The 26,801-nt window shown below is 42.1% G+C and overlaps 3 protein-coding genes across 3 annotated transcripts; 2 read left to right on the top strand and 1 right to left on the bottom strand.

Moving 5' to 3' along the window:
• Positions 1-5,139: 5,139 nt before the first annotated feature.
• Positions 5,140-7,526, top strand: LOC100351873 (F-actin-capping protein subunit alpha-1-like). Its single transcript, XM_017339179.3, has one exon. It carries the CDS (start codon positions 5,180-5,182, stop codon positions 6,038-6,040), a length of 861 nt encoding a protein of 286 aa, XP_017194668.2. The 5' UTR covers positions 5,140-5,179; the 3' UTR covers positions 6,041-7,526.
• A 501-nt stretch (positions 7,527-8,027) lies between these two features.
• LOC100355668 (olfactory receptor 14A16-like) lies at positions 8,028-8,993 on the bottom strand. Its single transcript, XM_002723169.3, has one exon. It carries the CDS (start codon positions 8,991-8,993, stop codon positions 8,028-8,030), a length of 966 nt encoding a protein of 321 aa, XP_002723215.3.
• Positions 8,994-18,427: 9,434 nt separating this feature from the next.
• Positions 18,428-19,412, top strand: LOC100355911 (olfactory receptor 6F1-like). Its single transcript, XM_002723170.3, has one exon. It carries the CDS (start codon positions 18,453-18,455, stop codon positions 19,410-19,412), a length of 960 nt encoding a protein of 319 aa, XP_002723216.1. The 5' UTR covers positions 18,428-18,452.
• The last annotated feature ends 7,389 nt before the right edge of the window (positions 19,413-26,801 follow it).

The raw sequence follows: 26,801 nt of genomic DNA, 5'->3' as shown, positions 1-26,801 counted from the left end.
TGGCTCAGTCATTTCTGTATCAATTCTAAGACTTAGTAAAAGTTAAAAAAAGAAGATTTCTTTAGATAAATAAAGTTTCTATTTTTAAAATTAATTACCAGATTCACCTACTTTATAAGAGATAGACTGATCATTCAACAATTTACCTATCAAGTACAGTAAGTCATGTTAATTTCTTATATGTGAACACATATATGTTTTTCATGGAAATAGGCAGCGTCTATAACACAGCTGCATGTAGACTGCTTCTGACTCACAGGAGAGTCAGGGCATTGATCCAGGGCTGTGGGGATCTACTGAGGAGCGCGGATCTGTGCTCACAGAACTGCTCACTGATCTCACCTTGGATGGAATCTGTCAGCAAAAGACTCACCCGGTTGCGGTCCTTTCTGCCACAAACCCCACGGACTCCACAAGCTGCGTCTTTCGAGCTCAGCCTTGGTTACCTCCTTTTTTCATTCCATGGCTTTCTTCATTTGAACATATTGTGCACTGACTGCTGTCGTGCCTGCCTTCCTCATTCCTCTCTAGACGGCCTTCACTCTCTGGTCATCTCAGCCCTCCATGACCTCTGCCACTCTTCTGCCTCCTTTGTCCTTCTGATGAGGCCCCAGCCTCCCTGTGGTCTCCACTCCCCTTCCTTACATCTTCTCTTCCTCACCCTCAGCTCCACATGGAGAATACTGTGTGATCGAGTAATTGCCAAGAGCGGATGGATCTTCTGGGAGAAGGGCTCTCTCTGGGATACTCAGGCTGGCACGAAGATGTGACCTGTGTTAACTCTTCCTAGTGGGTGACAGAATCTCTTGATCCTTGGATTTAAAGGCCTGGATTGTGAAGTCTGCGGCACAGGAAAGGAATGTCTCTTGGGTTCTGTGCATGGTAACCTGGGCCTTTTGCCTGGCAGAGAGCTTCAGCCGAGCAAATGTAAAAGGAGTCCAACAGATGTGTGAAGAAGTCTTTAAAACGAATCCAATTACCTTAAATAAAAGCATAAGAAACAAAAGGCATGGTGCAACTGGAAATTACAAAGTAGCCCAGCATTAAAGAGGAAGTAGCAGAGCAAGGGAAAAAAAAAGACAGCTAAACATAGATTAGGGAACAGTTTCTCCTGAGGACACCATGCAGTTAAGTGCCATGTGATGACGCCTTCTTTAAGTGATTACTACCTCCTTCCTGAGAAACTCTCTTCTTTAGAATCTTAGACATCAGGAATTTTGTGGATTTGGAGTGTATGAGTGAGAATAAAATTTCCCATCCTGTGGGCAGCACCTGCTCCCATTGGTGCAGTGCACATCTCACTTTCCACCCCAGCCCCAGAGCTTCAGGGATGGAGCTTTTGAATGCCAATTCCTGGTTCATCACGACTTTGTAGTTCCTAAGGAACCAAAACATGTAGGTCTGGTTCACAGTCCAGATCTGGTGTTGGCACGTGACCCTGAGCCTGAGCACACTCCTTTCTTTAAATTTCACATCAACTGCACCCATCACCAAAGCCCAAGAAAGCCCAATCCCTTACTTTCTCTAAGAAGGCGCCCCATGATCTTTGGGGCTCACCATACCCCTTGTGGCCTGGGTGGACAAACCTCACCCTGCTGGACCATAGGGCGCCCGTTGGTGGTCTTAGGATAGGGACGGGACAGAACAGTAGGAATCTGGAAGTGTTTCCTGAACTCCAGAATCACTTGAAAGCTTTCAAATTGTTGTGAACAGTTGACTTTACTCTCAAGATGTTGATGATTGTGCATTAGGAAGCCACCAGGACTGAAAACACCAGGTGAAGTGATCCAAGGGAGAAAGCACGAAAGACTTCCCAGCTCCCCTTAATGCTTATTTCTAACAACTTTAGTGTGAGAGTGTTTGTGTGAAATTATCTGAACCTCTACAGTACCCCACACATGCTTCATCAGAGCAGGCTTACTTTCCAAGTGTTGGAAACAGCTAGTCGGCGCTGCCGCTCAGATTAGAGGCAGGCTGCCATCGAGGATCAGGGACTTCAAGAGGCTTCAGAAGAGGGAATCTGAGACTATTTCCAGAGGAAGCACACCATCCTTCGTAAAGACGAGGTACTTAGGTTTTGTGTGTGCATCTCTAGTGAATGGCCCAGGCGAGAGAGCCACGAGGAGGGAGAGCTCCAAGAGCATCTTAGCATCAAGGGAGGGCGTTTGAATGTAACAGAGGAACTGCTGACGTTCCAAGGTCAGATATCTGTGAAGGGACCCGTGTGGATCACGACTGTTTCTCAAGATTTCCCACGACTCAGTTTTGAGATGTTCTATTCCTGGAATGTTCACAATGAGAAGACTTAAACCTTTATGTTGCAAAACTGTGTTTGATACTGGAGAGGTCTCATTACTCTTAAATGGAGCTGGCTTTTGTAAACACTCCTGAGGGCAATGGGCTGCAGAAACAGATGTCTCTGCTCCATTCCATGGAAACCGGCTGTGTCTGGTCTTGGCACAGTTGCTTGCAGAGTTAGCGTGCTTTGCTTTCCACGACTGCTTTCCTGAGGGTTTCCCCCATGCGGGCTTTCCCTGGTGTCTACGGGTCAGGATTTGGTGCTGTCACAGGTGTGGGCTTCGTTTACTTGGTAATGAGCACTCCAAGAAGGGCTGCAGGTTGACAACCTTTGTTTTCACTATTTTTTTTTAAATTATTTTATTTATTTGCAACAGTTACAGAGAAAGGCAGAGCCAGAGAGAGAGGTCTTCCATCCACTGGTTCACTCCTCAAATAGCCGCATCTGCCAGAGCTGAGCTGATCCAAAGCCAGCAGCCTGGAGCTGCTTCTGGGTCTCCCACGTGGGTGCGGGGGCCTAAGCACTGAGGCCTTCTGCTGCTGCTTTCCTGGGCCATAGCAGGGAGCTGGATTGGAAAGTGAAGCATCTGGGACATGAACCGGTGCTCATAAGGGATGCCAGCATCACAGGCATCATGGGTTTAACCTACAGCACAATAGCATGGGCCCCAACAAAATCTTAATGCTTGTCCTTAGAACCTCTCACTGTGAACAATGAAACAAATCGTTTTTGAAGGCATTGTTGTAGGAATTTGGAAGTTAAGAGCTTTTTGCTTCTGTATTTGTTTGCTTTGGCCTCTGATAGGTCTTACTAGCATCAGAGGAACTTTTAGCTAAGTCCTAAAAAAACATTTTGGCTACTAGATGTATAGGTAGCAAAATGCTCTTTGTCTACCACATAATCCCAAGAAAATATATAACCAGTAAACTTTGATTTCTCTTACACAGAGAGTCAATGGGATAATTGAAATGTAGAGAATCAAATGAGATTTTATTTATTTGTACTTCTGTTTTATTATGATTATTAATATTCTCAAACTATTGACTTTTATTTTCCTGAATATGGCCAAGTGGAATTGTGTCGAAGTGAAATTTCAAAATGAATTGAAGTGGTGTTTGTATTAGGGGACACTGATTTTTACATCTAGGGCCAATAAGGTCTGAAATCTCTGGTTTCAAATAACAGCAATTTCCTTGAATCATGGGCGTATTGACTTGATATTAAATGTGACTTGAAAATATAATTATAATTATTGCATACTTACTATATGTGAGTTATTTTGTATAATTTTGCTGTGCTCTAATATTTCCTATTTTTAACTTTGAAATAGCGCCAGCCTCCCTGAAGCTTTGAGAGAACATTGTGCAGAATTCTGATGACCTTTGCCCTGATGACCCTTCCTTAACCATTGTGCTGCAGCTCAGGCAGCAGAAGCAAGACATTGATGCTGATAGAGTCATTGTGTCTAATGTCGTCCATATTCTCTGGAAATAACTGCTTTCATTTGGAGAAGACTGGTTTTTATGTCACACTGAGTGGGAAAACTGTATCAATAGCACAGGAAATACCTGATCCCGGACCAGTGTTGGGGCCAGCATTTGGATGCAGTGGGTTCAGCCACTGCCTCAAGTGCTGGCTGTTCTGCTTCTGACCAGCTCCCTGCTAATGTACCTGGGAAAGCAGCAGAAGATGGCCCGAGTGCCTGGCCCCTGCCACCCACATGGACGACATGGATGGAGTTCCAGGCTCCTGCCTTTGGCCTGGCCTAGCCCTGGCCATTGTAGCCATTTGGGGAATGAACCTGTCTTTCAAATAAATAAATTAATCTTTTTTAAAAAAGAAAAAAAGAGAACTATCTGACCCCCCACCCACAAGTAAGCCCCAGCTCCTCTTACTGATGCATCTCAGTCCACTCTGCAATGACTGATTTCCTCATCAAGAGGGCAGTTTGAGTGAATCAAGTGCCTGAATTATATCAGGGGGAGGACCGAGCATAGTCACGTTCTGTATCAAAGTCCAGGGTTTTGTCGCCTGCCTTTTCATTGGTTGAAGCAAATCTTGAAGGTGTTGGCAGGGGCCTTGGTGCTGTCTCCGTGCTGTGTCCTTGCTTCTCTCGTTATCTCTCAGTGTACATCACTTTATTGCTTTGGCCAGCCTTGTTTTAAAGGGACTACAAAGAGGCGATTTACCCAGTGGCCTCTAACTTAAACTCCTCTGCCCTCCCAGGCCAAAAGTAGCCCAGTCCTGAGGTCATCTCCGCTGTGCAGATCCCTTAACAGGTGTCACTGCTTTGCATGATGCCCTTCTTATGTCTAGTTCAAAACACTCCAGAAATTTTCCAAAACACTCTAGGAATATGCACCAGCTTTGTGTTTCCAGAACACATGAATTACAGAAATAAGTTGTGAGCCAGGGAAACTAAGACAGTATGGCTTGCAGCTCACTTTGATGTTCAACGGTGAGAGTTTGGTGCCACAAGGGTAGACGGCAGAAATATGCAAATAACCAATGTCAAATAATTCACAGAGACAGTTTCAAATTTAAGACTATTTATTAAATAGAAATTAAACCTATCAAATTGTATTGCTTTCAAGAATTTTTTTTTTAAATTAAGAAATTCCCTACTGGGAATGCAAGCATCTTTTTTTTAATGGTCAGAAAGCAAATTCTGTCTTCTCATAACTGCACCATTCCTGGTTGTGTGAGGCAAGCACAGTTTTTGCTATGTGGATGTGCAGTGAGAATCGTCCCATCTGCCACCCACTATCACCACTCTCAACATTGTCATTGTGTGGTTAGCCAAGGGCACCTGCTGCCTACATACTCCACTCACAGACTCTCTTAAAGCTTATCCTGAGGGCTGGGCCAGAGCAGCCCAAGATGGCCGACTTCGAGGATCGGGTGTCGGATGAGGAGAAGGTATGCATAGCTGCTAAATTCATCACTCATGCACCCCCAGGAGAATTTAATGAAGTATTCAATGATGTCCGACTACTACTTAATAATGACAATCTCCTCAGGGAAGGGGCAGCACATGCATTTGCCCAGTATAACATGGATCAGTTCACGCCTGTGAAGATAGAAGGATATGAAGATCAGGTCTTAATTACAAAGCACGGTGACCTGGGTAATAGCAGATTTTTAGATCCAAGAAACAAAATTTCCTTTAAGTTTGATCACTTATGGAAAGAAGCAAGTGATCCCCAGCCAGAGGAAGTAGATGGAGGCTTGAAGTCGTGGAGAGAATCCTGTGACAGTGCTTTGAGAGCCTATGTGAAAGATCATTATTCCAACGGATTCTGTGCTGTGTATGCTAAAACTATAGATGGGCAGCAGACTATTATTGCATGTATTGAAAGCCACCAATTTCAGCCTAAAAACTTCTGGAACAGTGGTTGGAGATCAGCCTGGAAATTCACCATGACACCACCTATAGCCCAAGTGGTTGGAGTGCTTAAGATTCAGGTTCACTATTTCGAAGACGGCAATGTTCAGTTGGTTAGTCATAAAGATGTACAAGACTCAGTAACTGTGTTGAATGAAATACAAACTGCCAAGGAGTTTATTAAAATCATAGAGAATGCAGAAAATGAATATCAGACAGCAATTAGTGAAAACTATCAAACCATGTCAGACACCACATTCAAGGCCTTGCGCCGGCAACTTCCAGTTACCCGCACCAAAGTCGACTGGAACAAGATACTCAGCTACAAGATTGGCAAAGAAATGCAGAATGCTTAAAGGCTTAGATTCTTCAGTATGTGGAACAAAAAGGATTCAACGTGTGGCCATATGATAAATAAGTGGTTTATAAACAAGAGTGATATTTTGCTAGGGCTTTCAAAGTTAACAGTTTTTGAAGTACTGTTGAACCTACAGCATTGTCTTAATTTCTTTTGTGTTCTCTGCCTTGTAATTTTCTGTTACCACTATATCTACTTGTAAATCTTTTTTCTCCCTACATTTAATGTTGGAGAGAGAAATCTATCCTGAAGTCATATTACTGTTTAGAAAATTTTCTTAGCCATGAAGCCCTGTTACTGATTTAGACAGATAATATGTTCAGTACTTTTTTACCCCTATCCTTCAAAGCATTCTGGTACCTGGTACTTCAGTGTTTTTTTCTGATCCACCAACAGCTTAAGGGGCTACACTACAAACTCTAGTTAAACGGAAGACACATTCGTCCTTCTCCTTCTGACTGCGTTGATCATTTACAGCATCTCATAATGGCAGTTTGCAAAAGTTTGAATTGGGGCTTTTCAGATCCTTTTTGAGGGGCAAAGAAGGTTTTCTGGAAATTCCATTATAGCCAGCTTCTCTGGGGAACTTGTTTTTAAATCCAAAGACTTGAACCACATTCCCTGCACATGAACTTGTTTCCTTTGTTTCCTCTTCGCTCATTGTCTCCTTTCCAGCTAGTCCCATTGTAGTTATAGACATCTGTATTTTTAGAACGGTTTTACGCATTTATTTTTTTTATTGAAGAACTGCTGACCGACTGTGGATATAATAGAGTATAAAACTTGAAAAATGCAGATATTGAATGATAATAATTATCTTGTGCTTTAATACTTTGTGGCAGGATTGTACTATAAGCAAATGACTCAACTACGTAATTCACAAACATGAAAAATGAACCAAAGTGAAAAGGATAACTTCCAGGCAGTATCTTTCTATTGTAACCTGTTATTTAAGGGAATACTAGTGATTTCTTCTAAATAGGATGTAATACTTGTTTCAAATTACTTTTCCTCAGTCCTGCCTGCCAAGAACACAAATGTAACTGTGATCTAGCAACCATTCCCAGGTATATTGGCAGGTATATGTATGATCTCAGAATACACAGGTGACATAGATATGATATGACAACTGATAATGGTGGACTCATTTACATTGTTTACACTTCTATGACCAGGCCTTAAGAGAAGGTCAGTTTTTTAAGAAACCAAGTAGTGTCTTCCTACCTGTCTCCAAATACATGTAAAAAAAAGAAGGGTGTTTGTGCTTCAGCATTGTTTTTGCTCAGAAATACCATCAAGCAAGAGTTTGTTTCCAAGTGATTCATTGAGCTGTGTAAGCATTTTTGTTTATTTCAAATAAAAGATATTTGTATTTTTTGTTATTCATACTATCCATCCATACCACACTATCTTCTGTATCAGGTAGTCCAATAGAAATATACCTGTTTTTTTCTAAAAAAAAAAAAAAAAAAAAAAAAAAAAAACTTATCCTGAATGTAATGTTTGAAAGCATACAACTGAGGAAATGACTATTTAGTTAATCAGTATTTTAGATCATGGAAACTTTGTTCCTAATACAAACAAATGAAAGGAAAAATAATGACAGATTTGGAATTATTTTTTTTCATTTTAAATATCGTAAGGGTAAAATGAAGGGAAAAACACTAACAGGAATTGTGTAAAAACTATTTAAATTTTGAAACAATCCTAAAATCATCCAGAATGGAAAAGAGTCTTGTACTGGCAAACATGAACATGAAGTGAAAAAAACAGCACTGCAAGCCTGGGGTCTGTCGCAGTGGACACAGTACATGAGAGACTTGCACAGTATTGGGAATTGCTGAGCTAAACTTCAAGCATTAAGACCTATGTAATATTCCAAAAGGTGACATCCTGCCTAGCAGCAAGAGTGATGTAAAAGGTATCTGATAACTTGAGACATGTGTAAAACCACATCATCTGATAGGCGTTAGCAACTCTCAGAATCATCGACATGCAGACATTGACACCTTTGGTGTCAGCTTCCCACTGCAAATTTTGTCCAAGGCTGCTTTCACATCCCTGTTTCTCAGGCTGTAAATAACGGGATTCAGACTGGGAGGTAGCAGAGAGTATAACACTGAAATAAAGACATTCAGTGATGATGGGGATGTTGAAGTTGAGCCTAAATATGCAATAAACCCGGAGGAGAGGAACAAGGTCACCACAGTAAGATGAGGCATGCAGGTGGAGAAGGCTTTGAGCCTGCCCAGTGCAGAAGGAATTCTTAGGACAGTGGTGAAAATGCGAACATAGGAAACAAACATTAAAATAAAACACATGGAAGCAAAGTAACAGCTGGCAATAATAAATACCTGTTCTAGAATTTGCTCTCCAGAACACGCATGGGTAAGCAATGATGGAATATCACAGAAAAACTGATGAATAACATTGGACCCACAGAAGTGGCCTGAGAATGTGCCTGCTACATGAAGGGACCCATACATACACCCGCTGAGCCACGAGACAGTCACCATCTGCACGCAGGTGCGACTACTCATGATGGCCTCATAGTGCAGAGGGTGACAGATGGCGACATAGCGGTCATAGGACATCACCAGAAGGAGGGCATACTCTGTGCCAGCGAGAGCAATCACGAGGAAAATCTGTGAGGCGCATCCCAGGAAGGAGATGGAACGACTGTTGGTCAGAGAGTTCATGATGGATTTGGGGAGAGTGACAGAGACATAGCAGATGTCAATCAAGGACAGATTCTTCAGGAAGAAATACATGGGTGACTGGAGATGCTGATCCAGAGTGGTGAGGGTGATGATGAGGAGGTTCCCCATCAGGGCTGCCAGGTAGATCAGCAAGAAGAGGGTGGCACACAGCACCTGCAGCCCCCAGTCCTCAGGGAGCCCCAAGAGCAAGAATTCTGTTATGGTGGTCCTGTTTGCCACTGTCTCAGCCATGCTGACCCCTGCCTGTGGATACATAGGAAAAATGATGATTGTCTTATCCACAAATATATTCAAAATCTGTTTTTTTAATTGTTGCTTTTAGTTCTATGGTTGATGGATTCTCTTCTATTCTTGGAGACATTTTCATGGTCAAGGTATTACAGAGTAAATCACAACTTGCTAACTCTAATGTTTCAGTTTGCAAACAATGTACTTTATTGAGGCAGTTATGAAGAGTAGGCTGGGCCACTTTACCATGTGATGGTCTAAACTGGAGGCAAACCAAAAAAGATTGCCTAAGCTTCCCATAAATGAAGATTTCCTCCGACTTCGTGGGAATTCGTGAAAATTGCCAGGGAAATTTTGGATCCAGGAGAGAAGTGAATTATTAGTCATACTTGGAAACTGTTTAAAAGTTGAAAAAGCATTAGAAAGAATTTTGACGGGGACCTGAACTGTGGCATAGTGGTTAAAGCCGCTGCCTTCAATGCTATAGGTGCTATCCCATATAGGTGCCGGTTTGTGTCCTGGCTGCTCCACTTCCAATACAGCTCCCTGCTAATGGCCTGGGTAAAGCAGCAGATGATGGCTCAAGTCCTTAGACCCCTGCACCTATGTGGGAGACACGGATGAAGCTTCTGGTTCCTGGCTTCCTCTTGGGCTAGCTGATTGTTGTGGCCATCTGGGGAGTGAACCCAGTGGATGAAAGATCTCTGTCTCTCTTCTCTCTCTCTCTCTCTCTCTCTCTCTCTGTATATGTGTGTGTGTGTGTGTTTCCCTCTCTCTGTACCTCTGAATTTCAAATAAATAAATAAATAAATCTTTAGCAAAAGCAACAAGAGAATTTTGACAGTGTATTTTCCTGCTTGTCATTTTAGCTGCAGTATGTGAGGGAAGGGAGAGAAGGCAGAGGAACAGGTTCTTTGCAACGCTGTTTGAGCCAACGGCTGACAGATTGCATGATCCTGACCTGTATCCTTCACATGTCAAGGTCATCCCTGGACCACTGATGTTTTCATGGAGTGTCTAATGAAGGAAGTAATATGTGATCTCGCTTTATAAAATAAATAGTTTGTGCAGTACCCACACATTCTACTTGGTCCATCAGTTTTTTAAGAAGAAATTGACTTGAGAACAGCTTTATCATCTTCCCTGGATCTAGTAAACAACGTTAAAATGCAGTCTTGCCTTTTATTCCTGAAGTTGAGTGAAATGTCAAAAGGTCAGGTAGGTTTTCCTACCTAAGACACACACTGAGAGCTAGAGTGACACAGGTCAACTTCTGGAGGAGGGGTCAGGCTTAGGGCAAATCCATTACCTGATAAAGCATCGCTTTCCCGAATTTCAGGGGCACATCATTGAAAGCACTGCAGTCCTCCAAGGCAAGGATGAGTCTGAGGAAGGAAGCTGGATGAGGGGAACTTTGGTTCTGCAGGATGGTGACGTCCTGTCTGCTGCCAGGGTGCTCACTGAGCTTCTGTCTTCTCTGCTTTGGCAAGCACAGGTCCAACGAAGACACTTATGTGGCTCTTGAATCTTTTGGGGCAGTAACAGTTGACTAATTAGATGAGGGTTAATTAAGTTCTATGGCCAAGGTTTCTGTTGCTGTTTTGTGAGATCATTACAGGTGCTGAGGCTGGGGAGTGTAAACATTAAGGTCTATGTTTGAGGAACCGTTACATCCGGTGGGTTTTCCTATGGTAAAACTAATCTCACTGATGGCAGGCCTGCCATTGATGGGCTGCTGTGATGCCACACTCTCAGGTAATGAAATAATTTGAATTCACAAACTCACAAAACTCGTATCAGGCAAAAGTAGTTTGCTATTTGTCTAATTATAGGCAAAATACAATTTATAGGCCAAATATAAATAGAAACTATGCAAGATATACCTTTTTCATTTGAGATCTTAATTATTTGAGTCTTCCTTTTTTTTCTTAATCTAAGGATCCTAATTTATTTATCTTTTCAAAAATCCACTCTTAGTTTCCTTGAAATTTCATATTGTTTTTCTAATGTCTATTTTGTTTATCATCTTTGTTGTTTATTATTCCTTTCTACTAACTTTGGGCTTAGTTAGTACTTCTTTTTACTAGTTCTCTGAGGAGTAATGTTAGGTTAATCTTTTGACACCTTTCTTCCTTTTTGATGCAGGCATTTCTGCTATAACTTTTCTCTGAAAACTAACACTGCTGTATTCCAAGGTTTTAATATGTTGTGTTTCCATTTTTGTTTGTCTCAGAATATTCTCTTTTTTTAAAGATTTATTTATTTATTTGAAAGTTAGAGTTACACAGAGAGAGGAGAGGCAGAGAGAGAGAGAGAGAGGGGTCTTCCATCCACTGGTTCACTCCCCAATTGACCGCAACGGCCAGAGCTGCACCCACCCAAACCAGGAGGCAAAAGTATCTTCTGGGTCTCCCACATGAGTGCAGTGGCCCAAGGCCTTGGGCCATCTTCTACTGCTTTCCTGGGCCTTAGCAGAGAGCTGGATTGGAAGTGAAACATCCGGGACTTGAACCAGTGCCCATATGGGATGCCGGTGCTTCAGTCCAGGGCTTTAACCTGCTGAGCCACAGAATGTTCTTTCTCAGATATCTCCAAACATGCAGCTGGTCTCAGAAGTGAGGTTGATGCTGGGGAATTCTGAGAAAGAGAGCTCTGGAAGTTATGCATATACACAAAGGCAAAAAGAGTGTATCAAAAGTAAAATCTGGTCATAAGCTTAAGCATTTTGTAAATTTCTCAAAGGGAGAAAAAGGCAGGGATAATTCAGTTATCCTGTCAGATTGCTAAAGGAGATAATGGGGGATTTTGCATAATTCACATTTATGTGCAAATTAAACAACATGCTCTAAATAACCAAGGAATAGAATTTTTCAACAAAAACTTTACAAGCCATGAAGGAACAGATGAGACATTCAAATCCTGAAATAAAACTGCCAACCAAGAAAGTTCTAGTAAAGCTGCCCTTCAGAAATTATGGAAAAAATGACTTTTCATAGCTAGAAAAACTGAAGAAATACATTATTACTAGAATGAGAATGGTGGAGGACTTCAAGATCCTGCTTTCACCAATGGGCAGGTCATCTAGATAGAAAATCAATAAAAAACCACCAAGTGGACATAGAAGACAGCCATAGAGCATTCTATCCCACAGCTGCAAAATATGTAATCTTCTCAACAGAACATGGAACATTTTTTTGTGACAGCTCGTATGGTAGGTCATAAAACAAGTCTCAAAAATTTGAAATAATGTTGAACATATTTTCCAATCATAATGCAATAAAATTAGAAATTAGTAGCAAAAAACTTTCAAAATGATAAAAATATGTACATGAAAATTAAAAAAAAAACCTTATGGCTGAACACCTGATGGGTCAAGAAGATGTTAAAAAGGAAATTTGAAATTTTTTCTGAACCAGTGAAAATGAAAACACAGCATATCAAAATGTATTGGATACATAATAAGTGGTACTAAGAAGGAAGCTTATAGCAGGCAGCACCAAAAAAATCTCAAATAAAAAGCTCATCAGTAAACATCAAGAGACTAGAAATCAAGAACAAACCAATCTACAACTAGTAGAAAGAAAGACATAATGGAGATGAGAGCAAAAATAAATGGAATACACATTTAAAATGCAATAGAAAGCCGGCGCCGTGGCTCAATAGGCTAATCCTCCACCTTGCGGCGCCGGCACACCGGGTTCTAGTCCCGGTTGGGGCGCCGGATTCTGTCCCGATTGCCCCTCTTCCAGGCCAGCTCTCTGCTATGGCCAGGGAGTGCAGTGGAGGATGGCCCAGGTGCTTGGGCCCTGCACCCCATGGGAGACCAGGAAAAGCACCTGGATCCTGGCTCCTGCCATCGGATCAGCGCGGTGCGCCGGCTGCAGCGGCGGCCATTGGAGGGTGAACCAACGGCAAAGGAAGACCTTTCTCTCTCTGTCTCTCTCTCTCACTGTCCACTCTGCCTGTCAAAAATAAAAAAAAATAAAAAAAAAAGCAATAGAAAAGGTAACTAAAATGAAGAGCTTGTTTCTGCAAAAGAAAAACAAAACATATAAACTCCTAGCTAGACTAAGGCAAAAAAGCTAAAATGAATAAAATTAAAAAAGCACAGTCTACCACCGACATGACAGAAATATGAAGAATAATTACAGATTATTATGAAAAACTATATGACAACAGATTGGATAATTCCTGGACACCTTACCAAGATTGAATCCTGGAAAAATTGAAAACCTGAACAGATCAATAAAGGGTAACAAGATTAAATCCATAATAATAATCTCCATTAGAGAAAAGTCCAGGTCCAAATGACTTTACTCCTGAATATGACTGAATGTTTAGAGAATAAATAACACTAAAGCTTCTTAAATTATTTCAAGCAATAGAAAAAGAAGAAATTCTTCTAATCCCATTCTACAATGCCAATGTCACCCTGATACCAAAATCAGACAAATACACAAAAAAAAGCAAAGCTAAGGCCCATATCTTTGATGAACATGGATGTAAAAATCCTCAACAAAACACTAGCAAGCTCACTCCAACAGCATAGTGCAGAGATTATTCACCGTGATTGAATGGGATCTCTCCCAGGGATGCAAGGATGGTTTAACATATGCAGATCAGTAAACATGATACACCACATCAGCAGAATGAGGGTCAAAAACCCTCTGATCATCCCAATGGATGCAGAAAAGGCATTTGCCAAAATCCTTCATGATAAACATTTTTGAGTAAGTTGGGTACAAAGCAATGTACTTCTTTATAATGAAGGCCATATATAAATAATACATCCATACAGAATGGGAAAAACTGGAAGCTTAATCTCTAAGATGTCAAACAAGGCTATAATGCCCACTTTCACTAGTTTATTCAGTACAGCACTGGAATTTCCTGCATGAACACATAGAAATAAATGATGCTGTTCCTATTGGAAAAGAGGAAGCTAACTTGTCATTGTGCACTGGTGACATGATCTTACATATGAAAAACCACAAAAATCCCACTAGAAACTATCAGAAGTAATAAGTTCAGGAAAGTTGCAGCATACAAAAATCAGTATTGTTTAGATAGCATTTTCTCCAAAAGCAAATCATCTGAAATCATCCAGAAAACAAACCCATTTATAATAACTACAAAATTATGCCAAGGAGTAAATTCAACAACAGAAGTTAAAGATCTCTGTGGTGAAAACTATAAAATATTAATGAAAGTAATTAAAGAGGACAGAAAAAAATGTAAATGCATTGAGTGTTGATGGACTAGAAGAATCAATATGGGTAAGATGTTTTTACTATCCAAAGCAATCTTCAGATTCAATGTAACTTCTGTTAAAATATCAATGTCAGTCTTCACAGCTAAAAAAAAATCCTAAAATTTATATAGGACTGGTTGGCGCCGCGGCTCAATAGGCTAATCCTCCAACTAGCGGCGCCGGCACACTGGGGTCTAGTCCCGGTCGGGGCGCCGGATTCTGTCACGGTTGCCCCTCTTCCAGGCCAGCTCTCTGCTGTGGCCCGGGAAGGCAGTGGAGGATGGCCCAAGTGCTTGGGCCCTGCACCCCATGGGAGACCAGGAGAAGCTCCTGCCTTCGGATCAGTGCAGTGCGCTGGCCGCAGCATGCCAGCCATGGTGGCCATTGGAGGGTGAACCAACGGCAAAAGGAAGACCTTTCTCTCTGCCTCTCTCTCTCACTATCCACTCTGCCTGTCAAAAAAAAAAAATTTATATGGGACTGTAAAAGCCCCCAAATAGACAAAGCAATCTTGAGCCAAAAGAACAAAGCAGAAAGCATCACATGTCTGACTTCAAAATATACCAGAAAGCTATAATAATCAAAATAGCATGATATTGCCTTAAAACCAATAGAGAGAAAAATGAAATAGCCTAGAAATAAACCCACACATCTGTAGCCATCTATTCTTTGACAAAGGTGCTAAGAACATGCTTAGAGAACAGAAGTTTCTTCACTCAGTGGTGCTGGGAAAATTATCTGTATGCAAAGGAGAATAAAACTAGACCCCTCAATCTCTCAGCATGTACAAAAAAATTGACTTAAATGAATGACCAGAAACTATGAAATTACTGGAAGAAAATATAGAGGAAACACTTCATGAAATTTGATGGGTAGAATTCTTTAAACAAGACATTAAAACACAGAAACAAAGCAAAACTAGACCAATGGGATTTCACGAAGCTAAAAAGCTTCTGCACAGCAAAGGAAGCAACCAACAGAGTGAAGAGAAAAATCTCCATAATAGGAGAAACTATTCATCTGAAAAGAAGTTATTATCCAAAATATGTTAGGAACTCGATCAACTCAATAGCTAAAATACAAATTATCCCTTTAAAAATGAGAAACAGAACTAAATAAGCATTTCTCTGTTTTTCCTTTTTTTTGATAGGCAGAGTTAGACCATGAGAGAGAGAGACAGAGAGAGAAAGGTCTTCCTTCTGTTGGTTCGCCCCTCAAATGGCTGCTGCAGCCGGCGCACTTGCTGCACCTATCTGAAGCCAAGAGCCAGGTGCTTTCTCCTGGTCTCCCATGTGGGTGCAGGGCCCAAGCACTTGGCCCATTCTCCATTGCTTTCCTGGGCCACAGCAGAAACCTGGACTGGAAGAGGAGCAACCGGGACTAGAACCCAGTGCCCATATGGGTTGTTGGCGCTGCAGGCGGATGATTAACCAAGTGAGCATGGCGCTGGCCCAGCATATATACTTCTAAAAGCTGGAAGGAAGGATTTTGAAGGCTTTCACTATATGGAAATAATCAATGATTGAGGAGATAGATATTTTTACTCTAAGCCCAACATTATTACATAGATGTATGTACTGAATCAATTTATGGGACCCCCTAAATATGCACATTTCTTATGAATCACTTAAAATGAAATAAAAACTATAGCTATAAAAAATCGTTTCCTTGGTTGTGTTATTTGTTATAAAGAGATGCCAGTCTAGTGCTTACGTGATTTCTCTTGTAGCTCTGCTATTGGAAAGGAAGAATCTTGAAGGTTGATCTAATTTACACTTTGAATGCTGAAACACAACTTTCTGCCCACACTCCTGGTGGCTGGAATAGCTGGGATGGATTTCTGCCCTCCTTTCTGAGGGGTGCACACCAGAGGCAGTGGCAACTAATGATGCTACTGAGAGTGCTCTCCCTAGGTTCCTGAGGCAACATTTCTGAGCCTCCTGATGCTCCCTGCCTCCTCCTGCTGCCAAGGGAGCACTCCCTGACCCTCACAAGGAAAGGCCCTGGGGAACCCAGGTGGAGGTCCCGGGTGGAGGGCGGCTCTCCAGGCCCCAGGCTCATGATCCCTGTGCTGCTCACGAGGGTCTCTCAGACCTCACTTCTCCCTACTCACTGGCCACAGGGAAATCACAGCTGAAATTAACAAAAATGATAATAAAATAAAAGAGTTTGGAGCTTATCCATAGTGCAGCAGGTCTGGACACCAGGACACAGCAGTGAGGAGACGCCTGGTCCATTCCCCTGTGATGCGATGGACACAGGATGCTCCCAGACACAGCCCTGCTGGAAAAGAGACTGACGAAGATCGACCTCATACCAGAACATTCTAGGAAAACACAAAACAGAACACAAGCCGTGAGTGTATCTCAGGGACACTATCCATGCTGTTCTCACCCACCCACTTAGTGAGGGAGGGGTGGGCCAAATGACAGGACCCCAGTGCTTCTGCAAGTTAGGATCCTCCTTTGGTCTGAAGCAATGCCCTCCCTCCCTCAGATACTCGTTTAGATGAATGCATGCAGTTTACAAACTGAAACCACAAAATGAAATTTAAACATATGTAGATTCATTTTATACTTTAGAGTTTATTTTTATAGACATATTCATTGGTTTAGGATGAATTTTTCTCTATCTTCTACTTCCTTTCTAAGATTGTTTACATCTAAAGAAGAAGCAATCCTAATCTTGTAGTTTAGGCTGAACTGAACAACCACGATCTGTTCCAGGAAAAGCAAACATTTTTCTTCTGGGTGGTAATACTGTTTTGAGTTTGTCCCCGAGTCTAAATGTTTTCTTTCTAAATAATAAATTTGCCCTTTTTGTTACCAGTAGGAGAAATGCACCTGCAGCATCTTTTCATGACAGCAATGAGAAGCCCTCTGTTCTTAGTCCTTATGTGAAAAACAGCATTGTGAGTGGTTTTCGTACAGCATCACATAATCAAAGATAGGGGAAAGTTTTTTAAAGCATTGCAAACTCTTTCATAAAAATAGTTTTTCTTGAGTTATCAATGTTCTTCATGTATTTTTGCTTTTAGTTATAGCGTGGACTGTAAGAAGGACAATTTCATTTTTGTTATTAAGAGTACAATGGTAAAGCCTTCATATTTTTCGGGAATCAATTGTGTGTGGGGTCAAATATTGGAGCAGTAAAATGTTCTCACCATATTTTCATTTCAGAATACAATCACCACGTCTCACTACAATTTCATAAAATGTAACTCAAAAATGTCCTGAGTGCAAAAGCAGTGCCCATAGGGAGCCTTGATGCTGTGTAGCATGCCTGTGTACCTGTCCTCCTCACCAGTCAAAACTTCCAGAAAGACAACACAGGTGATCTACAGGTAGGAGCCTCATTGACTCCATGTTGTCTTCTGCTGCCATTTGCACTGTGGCAAACAGATATCAAGTCAGGATGCTTATTGTAGATATTTAATTATTTTTCATATATATTTTTCCTATAGAGTACAAAAACATTTTTGTGGCAACTACAATGTTTTTTCAATTTAATTTTACTTATTATCAGTTGCTTTGGTACTAAAGTGCATGAACACATCACAGGGGCATGAATACATCCCTGGGTGTGCACATTTCTCTTAGGATCAGTTTCTGACCTTCTTGAAAATTCTTTTCCTTGAGCCTTCCTCACCAATATTGGGAGACAGGGTATCATAATCATTTTTTAAAGATTATTTCTTTATTTGAAAGGCAGAGTTACAGACAGAGAGGGAGAGAAAAATTGTTCATCCTCTAGTTCACTTCCCAATGGCTACAATAGCCAGAGCTGGGCGAGTACAAACCAGGAGCCAGGGGTCTCCTCTGGGTCTCCCATGTGGGTGAGGGGCCTAAGGATGCCATCCTATGCTACCTTCCTAGGCCTCCAGCAGGGAGCTGGATTGGAAGTACAGCAGTCTGAACTTGAACCAGAGCACACGCTGGATGCCAGAACGGCAGGATCGGCTTCACCATCTACTCCCTAGCACCATCCCCAATCATTTTTATAACAAAGAGTCAAAGATGAGGAAAGGTAGAGGAATACTTACAAATGAAACTTAGACATTTTGAGATAGATGTTGAAATTCAAATAGATAATCCATGCAAAGCCAAAATTCCTTTATTATCAGGGGCTCCACTAGTCATTCACTACACAAATTGAGTCTCCCATTATCTTCCTTCCTGCTTTCCTCCCTCTCAGACGACAGCAGATGAGACATGGGTGGAACAAACCACACGGCAGTGACAGAGTTCATTTTCCTGGGGTTCCCAGGCACGCCCTCTCTGCAGCGCATGCTCTTCATGATGTTTCTCACCGTGTACCTGCTCTCCCTAGTAGCAAACACCCTCATCATTGTCATTGTTCTCATGGATCCCACACTGCAGACGCCCATGTATATTTTCTTGGGAAATTTGTCCTTCCTGGAGATCTGGTACACGACCACCACGGTGCCTAAATTGCTAGCCACCCTCCTCTCCAAGGCTGTCACCATCTCCGTCGCTAGCTGCATCACCCAGTACTACTTCTTCTTCTCCATGGGGGCCACAGAGTGCATCCTGCTGGCCATGATGGCCTATGACCGCTACGTGGCCATTTGCAACCCTCTGCGCTACTCCCTCCTCATGAGCCTCCAGATTTGCCTGCGCTGCTCTGCAGGGTCTTGGATTGGGGGCTTCATTGCCCCCCTTCCACCTACCATACTCATCACTCATCTGAACTTCTGTGGTCCCCAGAAGATCAACCATTTCTTTTGTGACTCAGACCCGATTTTTAAGCTCTCCTGCTCAGACACATTCTTGGTGGAGGCCGTGGGCTACACTTGCAGCTCTGTTGTGATTCTCAGTTCCTTCCTTCTCACTATGTCCTCCTACAGCAACATTGTGGTCACCATCATCAGGCTGTCTTCCCGGGAGGCTCGCAAGAAGACTTTCTCAACCTGCGCCTCCCACCTCACTGTAGTCACCATCTATTACGGCACCATCATCTTTACCTATGTCCGCCCTCCCTCCAAGTACAACTTCACCATTGGGAAGATGGTCTCGGTGTTCTACTGTGTGATCACCCCCCTGGTAAACCCTCTCATTTACACTCTGAGAAACAAAGATGTGAAGAATGCGTTCAGGAAATTCCTGCAACAAAAGAGATTTCTCTTGTTTAGAAGCAGGCAGGAGTTTTGAGTTATCAACAGAAGTGAGCACTTCAGAGTAGATTCTCAAGCCACACTGAAAAATGGTAAGTCATAGATATTCTACTAGGAAAATGAGGCCATCCAGTACAGTCATGTCTGTACTCTATATTTTGGGTTGAATTCTACTGAGTTTCCCTAATCTTGCTCTGTTTAAGAACATTTAGTACAAAGCTACCTTGTCAGACATGTAAAGAAAGGACAGTCCCTGCCTAGGCGGTGAGCACGATTGGAAAGCAGACTTGTTTAGTCCAATTATTGCAGTTGGGTTCATTCATAATGTACATCTTAACAGGAACCATGGATTCATTCATAATGTACACCATAAGAGTAACCACAGCCAGAAGAACCCTACTGACCAGAGCAGTGTTCCTCTGCTGAGTAGATGGACTCACATAGCTTAACCCTTCACACCCCACAATATATCCCACTGGAAGTGGGCTTCTGGCTTAATGGTGAAAACACTTGATGAAGATGGTCACATCCCACATCAGAGTGCCTGGTTTCCCAATTCCACTCTGGCTCCTGACTGCAAGATTCCTGCTCATGCAGACCCTAGGAGGTAGCAGTAATGGCTCATGTAATCGGGCTCTTGTCACCCACATAGGGGATTTGGATTGAGTTCCCTGTTTCCCGATTCATCCTGGTCCAACCCTCCCATCGCTTTTGTTAGGAGATTGAACCAGCAGATAGGAGCTCACTGTCTGTCTCTCAAGTAAATTATAAACTATGTATTTAATATACCTATATGTGTATGTACATATATGCATATAAACTAGGTAAACTTTTAATAATTGTTTTTGATGCCCTAGATGCATTGTAGGAATTGGCAATGATTTAATTTTTATTGTAATTATAATTATGTATGTCATTTGAAAAATATTAGATAATATTTTTTGATTATACAGGAATGAGAGTAAATTAACTCAATTTCAAAATATTAGCAAGGGTAACATTGTGAATACATGGAGGGACAGAAAAGGAAAACTTGGTGCAGAAATGGTGTCTCTAACATAGCAAAATGAGCATCAACTCTCCCATAAAAGGTCCAAGCAGAGGCTTAATTCAGCAGCAACTGACTGTTCACCAAGTGAAGGAGAGAGGGACACACAGCACACTGGGCTTCTACTATTCCTGTGTGTTCTCCCCTTCCTGGGCTCAGGAGAGCTGTATGGGCTTCAGCAATGCGAGTCTGGTTTCAGACTTGAGGGTAACAGGGCTGCGGGAGGAAGTCAGGCCCACCTGTGCTCTTCAGAACCAGTGCCCACCCACCCTGGGACTACCCCCTACTGTTCTTCTGGCAAACTACCACCCCTAGACCTCAGCCTCATCTCCTCGGGGGTGGGTGCAGAATGGTGTGCAGGTCCCCAAGTGAGAATCTGCCCTTCAGCCAGAACCTAGGGAATGCGCAGATTAAATTTAGAGAAACACAATTTAAGCATCTAGGCTCATAAACAACCCATTTTTACTGATAAGACAATAATAAAATCTAGAATTTGGTGCCCAGGCCAATGTTTGAAATATTTTCTTACTTTTACCTCAATTGTGATTTTCTGGAACCTGTGAAAAGTGTAATAAAAATATTTTTTCTAATGCTAATTTGTGTTCATTTTTAAAGTAATATATAGTCATGGCACCTGTTGTCAAGTTATTTTTATGTGTAAATGTAACGTCAGCTGTACTACACTATCATTTTTTCTGCCCCTTAATTTGTCAAACAACACATGCAAACCACCTCAGCCATAGTGCATTACACTGAATCAGTGTATAGCCACTTCTTTGTGCCTTCCCAACAGATGATAGAGCTCTTTATCCCATTAACAGTAGCAATTTTCCCTAAAACTGGTATTTTGGAAAGGTTCATGTCTTTCCCTCTTTCTAACTCCCTGTCTACATACTTCTACTTGGTCTTCCATTTTATATGGGCAAAGGTAGTGTGAGTTTTGGTATGGCTATCATTCCAAGTGCAATTTGAATACTTGCAAATTAAGGCCTCTAGTCCCTTCCATCCATTTTCAGCCCAAGGTTCTCTTTGTAAATGCTTGGATACTGCTTCCAGAAGTTGTAATCCTGCTATTTCACTGGAAAGGGGAAAACATTGACAGAACTTAATAATCACATTTTCTTTTCTTTTTTAAAAATATTTATTTATTTTTATTTAAACAGTGTGTTACAGAGGCAAAGGGAGATTGCAGGGGTGGGAGGTTTACTCCTCAAATGGCATCAATGGCCAGGGCTGACCCAGGCCAAATTCAGGAGCCAGGAGCTTCTTCTGGGTCTCCCACATGGGCGCAGACAGGGGTCCAAGCACCTGGGTCATCTTCTGCTGCTTTCCCAGGCAGGGAGCTAGATTGCAAGTGGAGCAGCTGGAACTCTAACCAGTGCTCATAAGGAAAGCCATCACAGGCAGTAGCTTAACCCACTGCACCACAAAGCAGGCCCTGGGTGTGGGGAGCAACTCGGACTAGACTAAGTTACTGGAATTAAGACTTATTCTATGCATCTGCTCTCCCACAATATGGCGCTGAGAAGGGAGAAACAGCTTCTACACAGCTGCCTCCAGTTCAACCAATAAACTGTAGGACCTACTCCTGACTGGAGGAGAGCAGCGTACTCGGCGTGTGGGTAGCAGAGTTGGGATTGGTGGAAGAGGACTATAAAGGAGGAGAGAGACAACATGCACCAGGAACATCTAAGAGGAACATCTATCTGAAGGAACACCTGAGCAGCCCCCGAGAGAGCCGGCCGGCTGGCGGTGTGCCGCTCCCCCGCGGAAGTGGGGAATGTGGCAGGGGGAACCGCCCTTCCACGGAGGTGGAAGGGTTGGTAGCCAACCCGGGAAGAACCAGCAGCAAACCCGGGGAGGGCCGAGCAGACGAAAGAACAGCGCAGGGTCCTGTGTCATTCCTCCACGAAGAGGGGGAGCGACATAATGGTGCCGTGACTCGGATATGAAGCCTAGGCAGGGCTTAGTGTCGTTCCTCCACGAAGAGGGGGAGCAACACTGGGAATTTTAGTTGGATGAGTTTGACATTTCACAGAAATGCACAAGAGCATCCTATATGAGAGCTGTGCAATCTTTCCTTGCATTTTCCCATTTTTTTTGTTGTGTTGAACTCTTTTTTTTCTTCAAACCATGGGTTTTCTTTGTCTATCAGAAACATCAATCCTTCCTCTATTCTTGGAGGTGCAGATATATCTCCAGTTATATTTTTAAAATGCTTCTTTATTTTTAATCTGTAGAAAATGTGTTCATTTTGTTTTATATTTTGATCCTAAACTCCACCTTTTTTGTACTTAGAGAAGTTTTTTAGAAATACCACCATTACCCAAATGTTTTCAAGGCTATCACTGTGTTTTTGTTTCAGAACTTTTATTTTTTCTTCCTTAAAGTCTTAGTTTATGCTGTAGTTTTGGTAACTGGGCACTTGATGTGAGGTGTAGGTCAGATAGTTTTTAAACACTCGGTTTGCTCAACATTGTGTGTCAGTTCACAATCATCAGCCACAGTATTTCCACATGCATTAGATACACTATGAATAGCTGTGGTTTTATTCATTGACCTCTTTTCTTTGGATTGAATGTTTGCTGTTTGCACGGTGTTTCAACTTTTACTCCTGATTGACACCTTGACACATTGTATGTGTCTGTGGGGTGCCCTGCTGCTCCTGTAGACATGCATCCCATGCAGTGGTCGCAAGGATGGCAGCGTCCCTCACTTTGAACCATATCGTGTCTTTGTGGTGTGCGCTGTCAAAGGCCTCTCTCTGGTTTCTTCAGACACATGATCTTGCTGGCTCTGGTCTCCCTGCCATGCAGTGGAACAGCAGAGCTCACCTCTATGCTCTCCTGGGGGCTCTGCACCATTCACCAATCTCTGCTGGCCCCCGACCCTGGCCCCAGCCCCAGCCTGGGGAACCACTGCTCCCTCTGCTGCTAGGAGCTGGGATTCTCAGATCCCAGGCAAGAGCGAGCCCTCTGGCATTTGTCTCCTGGGCCTGGTGTACTTAACAACAAAAATGCATTTCAACAATGTTAGAGGAGAGAAGGGAGAAAACCTGTCATAAAGAAGAGAGTGGAGGGGGCCAGCGCCGTGGCTCAGCAGATTAAAGCCCTGGCCTGAAGCACAGGCATCCCATACGGGTCCCTGTTGGAGACTGGGCTGCTCCACTTCCAATTCAGCTTTCTGGTAAGGCCTGGGAAAGCAGTAGAAGATGGCCCATGTCCTTGGACCCCTGCACCTGCGTGGGAGACCTGGAAGAAGCTCCTGGCTCCTGGCTTCGGATGCACACACACAAAAATCAAGCCTGTGTATACACAGGCAATGCTATAGCTGAGAAAGAACTTCTAAGCTCAATCCCATTCACAATAGCTACAAAAAATTTAAATACCTTGGGATAAATTTAATCAAAGATGTGAAAGATCACCATGTTAAAAATCACAAAACATTAAAGAAAAAAATAGAAGAAAACACAAAAAGGTAGAAAAATTTTCCATGTTCATGGATTGGAAGAATCAACATCTTCAAAATGTCCATACTACTGAAAAGCAATTTATAGATTCAATGTAATCCCAATCAAATACAAACAACATTATTCTCAGATCTAGAAAAAATGATGCTAAAATTCATATGTAAATACAAGAGACTGTGAACAGCTAAAGCAATCTTAAACAACAAAAACAGAGCTGGAGACAACACAATACCAGAGCTCAAGACATACTACAGGACAGTTATAAGCAAAACAGCCTGGTACTGGCACAAAAAGAGATGTGTAGACCAATCGAGCAGAATAGGAACTCCAGAAATTAACCCACACATCTACAACCCCTGGAGCCAGGACAGTCTCTTCAACAAATGGTGCTGGGAAAACTGGATCTCCACATGCAGAAATATAAAACAAGACTCCCTAGCTCACATCTTATACAAAAGTTCACTCAAAATGGAACAGAGATCTAAATCTATGATGTGATATCATCAAATTACTAGGGAATATTCAGGGAAACCCTGCATGACATTGGCATAGGGAAAGACTTCTTGGAAAAGACCCCAGAAGCACAGGCAATCAAAGCCAAAAAATAGACAATAAAACTTCACAATAGTGGGTTTTTTGATGATTTTTCATTTTGACACCAAAAACACAGGCAACAGAAGACAAAATAGACAACTTGATCTTCATTTAAAAATTTTTAAAAATGTGTGCATAGAGCATCACTATGAATTTAGTAAAAAAAAACAACTCATTGAATGGCAGAAAATATCTGCATGCCATGTATCTGCTATATTTTGACATCTTGTGTATATAAACCAATTTGAAAACCTAGCAAGAACAAAACTATCTGATTTAAAATAAGTTAAGGGCCTGTGTGATAACTTTCCCCAAAGAAACATACCAATGGCCAATAACTATATAGAAAATAATTTAATATCATTAATCAATAGGGATATATAAAAGAAAGTTACAAGGAGATATCACTTCACATACATTAAAATAGCTACTGTCAAAATAAAAAAGAAGCAAAAGTTAAGGACAAGTGTGGTAAGGCTGTGAAGACACTTTAATCTTAAAGTATGGGTGCTTGGAATGTAAAATGGTATAGCTCCTGTGGAAAGCGGTATCCGCTTACTCAGATAATCACACCCCAGCTTTCCGCTTGATCCATACTACTGAAAGTCTACGTGAAAGTTTTGAAGGCAGGAATGCAAAGAGAGTTTGTACTCATACACCAATTGCAATAGCAGCATTGTTCACAATAAATAAAACACAGATCCAACCTAATTATATGAACAAACAAAATATTATACACACAGAGATGGTGAGGGACCTAAAAAATTTGTGGAAAATGGAATTAAGTTTATTTTGGTGCAAATGATTTTTGAAATCTGTGCATAGTTCTTTTTTTCTGTTCTTTTCTTTCTTTCTTTTTTTTTTTTTTTTGGACAGGCAGAGTTAGTGAGAGAGAGAGAGAGACAGAGAGAAAGGTCTTCCTTTTTCTGTTAGTTCACCCCCCAAGTGCCCTCTACAGCTGGTATGTTGCGGCCGGCACGCTGCGCCGATCCGAAGCCAGGAGCCAGGTGCTTCCTCCTGGTCTCCCATGTGGGTGCAGGGCCCAAGGACCTGGGTCATCCTCCACTGCACTCCCGGGCCACAGCAGAGAGCTGGCCTGGAAGAGGAACAACAGGGACAGAATCCATCGCCTAGACCGGGACTAGAACCCCATGTGCCGGTGCCGCAGGTGGAGGATTAGCCTAGTGAGCCATGGCACCGGCCACATAGTTCTTTCATAATATACATTTTCCATGAACTTTTAAAATTAATTAATTTTTTTATTTGAAAGACAGAATTACAGAGAGAGGGAGAGAGAGAGAGAGAGAGAGAGAGAGAGAGAGAGAGAGAGAGATCTTCCATTCTGCTGATTCACTCCCCAAATGACCACAACTGCCAGAGCTGAGCTGATCTGAAGCCAAGAGCCAGGAGCCAGGAGCCAGGAGCCAGGAGCCTCTTCCAGGTCTCCCACATGGGTGCAGGGGCCCAAGGAGTTGGCCATCTTCCACTGCTTTCCCAAGCCATAGCAGAGAGCTGGATCAGAAGTGGAGCAGCCAGGACTTGAACCGGCACCCATATTGGATGCTGGTGCTGCAGGCTGGGGCTTTAACCTGCTGTACCACAGTACCAGCCCCTCCATGAACATTTTAAAGGCCCGTCTGTGTATGTGTGTGTAACTGTGTAACAATCAACATTAAAAATGAGGAAATGTTAACTCAATTCTACAATGTGAGACTTGAGGGTATTTTGCCATGTGAAATATGCTAGTATCAAAATAGGGAATGCTGTATGTTCTCACTTGTATGATAGACTGGTCAAACTCCAAGACAGAAGACAAATGTAAGTTGCTGAGTGCTATGGGCAGAAAGTGACGAGGAATTACTATGCAATGGGACACAATATTAGCTAAGGAAGATGGAAACATTTACATTTTAGAGATCAAAGGGGTGAGAGTTGAACAACCATGTGCATAGATAATGCCAATTAACGTAAAAATGGCTAAAGTGGTAAACATTATCATACATATTTTCACAAAATAAAAGTATTATTGAATTGTTTTACTGCAAGATATATGAGCATGGGTTGATGGCAAACTCCTGAGCACATGCTGGAAACAGATATTTTCAAACATTTTTGGCACCAGTTTAGCAGAAACTTTAGGAAATTGATCTTCGATATATCAATTATGTTTCAAAGACATTCTTGAACCATGTGCACATGTGCACAGAGGCAATATATGGAAAATTATGTTAATGTGCTACTATGGTAGAAATGTTGTCAAAACACTGACTACCCATAATAGAATATTGTGTTATATATAAAAGCAAGAAGTCTTG

This window comes from Oryctolagus cuniculus, chromosome 6 (genome assembly GCF_964237555.1).
Source record: "Oryctolagus cuniculus chromosome 6, mOryCun1.1, whole genome shotgun sequence".
NCBI lineage: Eukaryota > Metazoa > Chordata > Mammalia > Lagomorpha > Leporidae > Oryctolagus > Oryctolagus cuniculus.
This window is presented reverse-complemented; position numbering and strand designations above follow the sequence as displayed.